Here is a 3,987-nt window from a genome sequence, read left to right on the forward strand (position 1 = left end):
CAAAACTAACCTAAAATTAAAAGGATTTCGAAAAATGAACTATCAGCGAAATAAATTCACGAATCTAACCCCTCCGCATCACGCCGTAGGCTAGGATGTGGCACCCCATTGTGTGACACCCTAGCCTACGACGCCACACAATGGGATGCCACACCCTAGACCATGGCGTTGCACTTGTTTTTTGCCGCGCCTCAACACCATTGTGCCATGCCCCAGCCAACGGCGCCACACAATGAGATGCAACGCCATGGAGATCGGCGTGACACAAAATAGTTAGATTCGTGAATTTGTTTCGCGGTTTACTTTTGAAATTTGTTTCAACATTAGGGTATTTTTGTCCAAATTGACACTCGCAAAAAACAAAAAAAATTCCGTGTCCGGCTTGGCCGGCAAAAGACACGCGCGCACCGCGACGCGCTCATCTCTGCTCCGCTATCCACTTCCCGCTCCACCCAAATGCCGCTCCTCCCAGCCCCGCCCACCTCCACCGCCACGCTCCCCCGCCTCCACCTCCGCCTCCCCCACAACCTCCACCTCCCCCGCCGCGCCGCCCCCCGCCGCCCGCGCCTCCTACTCCCGGCAGCCGCCGCGGGCTCCCTCCCGCCCAGGGCCGGCCCTGACCCATGGCAGGCATGGGCAGCCGCCTAGGGCCTAGGCCAAGGGGGGCCCAGGACCGGACCTTCTCTATACTACTGTGGGTATGGAAAAATGTTTCGTATGGAAGTGAGAAAGGCAAACAACCTAAAAAATTCAATGCCTGACCTTTCGGTCCAGCTCCCATCGTCATCAAAAGCATTCACCAGCGGGGCTGTTCAGGTGGAGAGGTCACCAGTTTGCACAAATGTGTGACGCAGCTACTTGTCCGAACGGTCCGACTACCTGCCTGGCTGCCTCAATCAATTCGTATATAAAGGAATAGACGATCGCTAGTTTATGTGTGGATGTGTCTTTCTCATATCTCGTGGATTGCTTCTCACTTGTCAGCGTTTTTCCCCTCTGTGTAAGTCCATGATTAAATCTCTTGTCTAATTTTCATTTAATTCTTTTTTTTGAGAAACACAGTACAAACATAGACGTTCACATACACGCACATACACTCACCCCTATGAACGCACACACGCACACCCTACCCCTATGAGCACCTCCGGAAGACTGAGCTGGCGGATTGGATCTTGAAATTGACGAAGTCACCATAGGTGCCTCGCTGCCGACGGGAACGTCGCCTCCCACTGAATGAAAATTTTGCCTTTATGAGACACACAAATATCAAACCTGGGGTTTGAACTCTGGTGGGCAGGGGGTACAACCACCCTCCTAGCCACCCAACCTCAGGTTGGTTCTCAATTTTCATCTAATTCTTGACATATTCTTTTAGTTAGGGTCTAATTTGATGTAAATTATTTCATCATTGTAGGTGTTATAAACTTATAATGCCAAAACAATTGTCTGGTGCTGCGAAAAAGAAAAAGAGAAAGCTAGATAATCATTTTATTGAATCGCAAAGAGGTGTTTTAAACACGTATTTCCAGCTAAAAATAGTGTTGACGCCAACAACAATAATCAAAGGCCAATATCTGATCCGGAACAAGATCATGAGGATAATAAAGAAGTTTCTCTAAATTGAAATTACTAAAAAATTGTTTGAGGTCAACTATCTTACAAGACAGATTGAATGGTTTGGCTACATGTTGTATTGAGAAGGATATCCTGAACAACGTTGATCTTGAAATTGTTCTTGATGATTTTGCATCTAGAAGTACACGAAGAAGATTTTTTGTGAAGCATTGAAATATAATTGGTGACGTAGTCATTGTAATTTGATTTTTATTTGAGTTAATTAAACTAGTAAAAATACTTATTATATTTTCTACTATTTTATTGTTATTTTTATCGTAAATATATGTACACATATTTGCGTCAAGGGGTCCTTTTATCGACTTCGCCCAAGGGCCCCGAAAAACATAGGGCCGGGGCTGCTCCCGCCACCCTCCCCCGACGCGCTCCTCCCGAGCCAGGCCACGGGGCTCGTGGCCGCCTCGCAGGCCAACTTCATGCGCGTCATCGTCGCCGCCACGGCCCCGGGCCTGGAGCAGCACCGGGGCGCCGACCTGCTCTGCGTCGTGCGCGCGCTGCTCAAGAAGATCCGCCGCCGCGTGCTCGTCGGGGACCGGGTGCTCGTGGGCGCCGTCGACTGGGCCGGCCGCCGCGGCGTCATCGAGGACGTCTTCGAGAGGCGGACCGAGGTCGCCGACCCGCCCGTCGCCAACGTCGACCGCATAAACCGTCAGCGAAGTTGCAAGCAATGCAGCACTTCTTCCCACCACTAATAGCATTGTTCACTCTACCACTTCAGCGCTAGTTGTCTCGTGCTGTATTGCTTTATTATCTTACTAAACTCAGCTCAATGTGTGATTGACTTGCAGTAGACACATAGTGGCGATATTGCTGATTTCATCCGAAAGGAGGTTCCTGACCCACCTATCCTAATTGGACATTCCTTTGGAGGCTTGATTGTGCAGCAATATATATCGTGCCTACAAGGACGGGGTTCATTTTCTTCATTTTTTTTTTGACGGGGTTCATTTTGGGCTGGCTGCGCTGGACCTCATCCTTGCACGGCTTCTCTACTACTTCAACTGGAGCGAACACGGGCGATGAGCTCTCCCAGCGGCGACACGGGCGACCCCACCTCCGCCGCCGATTTCCCCACCGCCACCGCCGTTCCCACCGCCGCCGCCGTTCCCACCGCCGCCTCCGCCTCTCCCCCCACCGCGCCATCGGTACAGGTACGCAAGGCTGCCATAATCTCGGTTACTGATGGGAGGATTGTGCGTGCACCTGGATTTCTCCGCATCACGGATGCTAGGGTTTCGATTCTCGATATCAATCTGAGGCAGATTGGCTCGGAGGTTGCTCTGAAGCCGATTAATGGCGGAGCAAGTTGTAAGATCAATGGCCTGTGGATCAAAATTGGGCCGGAGACGAGGATCTCTGCTTCCGCGTGTCGGGATTTTCATCGCGAGCCGCCCTCAGCGCGCGTTTGCGATGTGGTCCGGCTTGGTGGTCAGCTTGGTTTGGCCCAATCGATGGCGGCCTGTGCTCAATCTGTTTCTGGGCCACAGCCCAACACTGTACAGACAGCGCCCTTATCCATCGTCACGCCGCCCAGGTTCAACCCTAGATCTCATCAGACGGGGGCAGTTGTGTTCGTTCCAACGCGATTCAACACGCGACCGCAATCTCCACCTCCAAATCCACCACAGATCTGGTCTGGCGTCACCTCCGGCGACCGAAGATCGTTTGTGCAAGTGCTTCAGTCTCCGCCGCCGATGGATCGCCGCTTTGGGGCCCCGAGGCGCTACTCTCCGAGGAGATCCCCGCCAAGAAATTACTTCGCCAATCGTCCTCGACCTGGATCGGAGGCTGATCGACGGGATGAACAGCGCCGCTGGGAAGATGAAAGGCGCCGCGAAGCAGCTCGGCGTTTCGATGATGAGCGTCGTCGTGAAGAAGATAGAAGGCTCGCAGATCAAGAGAGGCTGCGGGAGGAGGAGCGTCGCCGTATTGAAGAGCGTCGTCGCCTTGATGAGGATCGCCGTCGAGAGGCCTCTCGCATCTCCGAGCGGGAGGCTCGTGAGCGGGCGCTGGCGGACAAACGCCGCCAGGAAGAGGAGGCACGTACGCGGGATCGTTGGGCGCACAGATCCGAGATGCGTCCTGGAGCTTCTTCACACCTGGAGGATCTGAACAGATCTATCGATGTAAGTCAGAATACTTCTTCTTCCATTCCGATTCCAGTAGCAGCTGCAGGGTCTGCTAGGGCTGAGATTGGTCAGAGTCAGCAACAATCTGAATCTAGTTTGCACATTTCTCCGGTAGCTCCTGTTGTGCATGAACCGGTGGGGTCCTCTGTACCTCCACCTGTTTCTAATGTGCTTATCACTGGTTCGAAAGCGGCCGATAATAGGTTTAAACAGTTTAAGGGTT

At 52.4% G+C, this 3,987-nt stretch overlaps 1 protein-coding gene across 1 annotated transcript; it reads left to right on the forward strand.

Moving 5' to 3' along the window:
• The first annotated feature begins 456 nt into the window (after positions 1-456).
• On the forward strand, positions 457-2,334 carry LOC139835701 (small ribosomal subunit biogenesis GTPase RsgA 1, mitochondrial-like). Its single transcript, XM_071825564.1, has 2 exons — positions 457-630; positions 1,923-2,334. Exons 1-2 carry the CDS (start codon positions 457-459, stop codon positions 2,325-2,327), a joined length of 579 nt encoding a protein of 192 aa, XP_071681665.1. The 3' UTR covers positions 2,328-2,334.
• The last annotated feature ends 1,653 nt before the right edge of the window (positions 2,335-3,987 follow it).

Source organism: Lolium perenne, chromosome 2 (genome assembly GCF_019359855.2).
Source record: "Lolium perenne isolate Kyuss_39 chromosome 2, Kyuss_2.0, whole genome shotgun sequence".
In the NCBI taxonomy this organism is placed as follows: domain Eukaryota; kingdom Viridiplantae; phylum Streptophyta; class Magnoliopsida; order Poales; family Poaceae; genus Lolium; species Lolium perenne.

What these genes read in the sequence shown, in the direction of transcription:
- LOC139835701 (XM_071825564.1), top strand. Translation starts at nt 457, where the DNA reads ATGCCGCTCCTCCCAGCCCCGCCCACCTCCACCGCCACGCTCCCCCGC. An exon ending in CCGGCCCTGACCCATGGCAG is followed by an intron (nt 631 to 1,922) that starts GCATGGGCAGCC and finishes ATTTGCGTCAAG; the next exon opens with GGGTCCTTTTATCGACTTCG.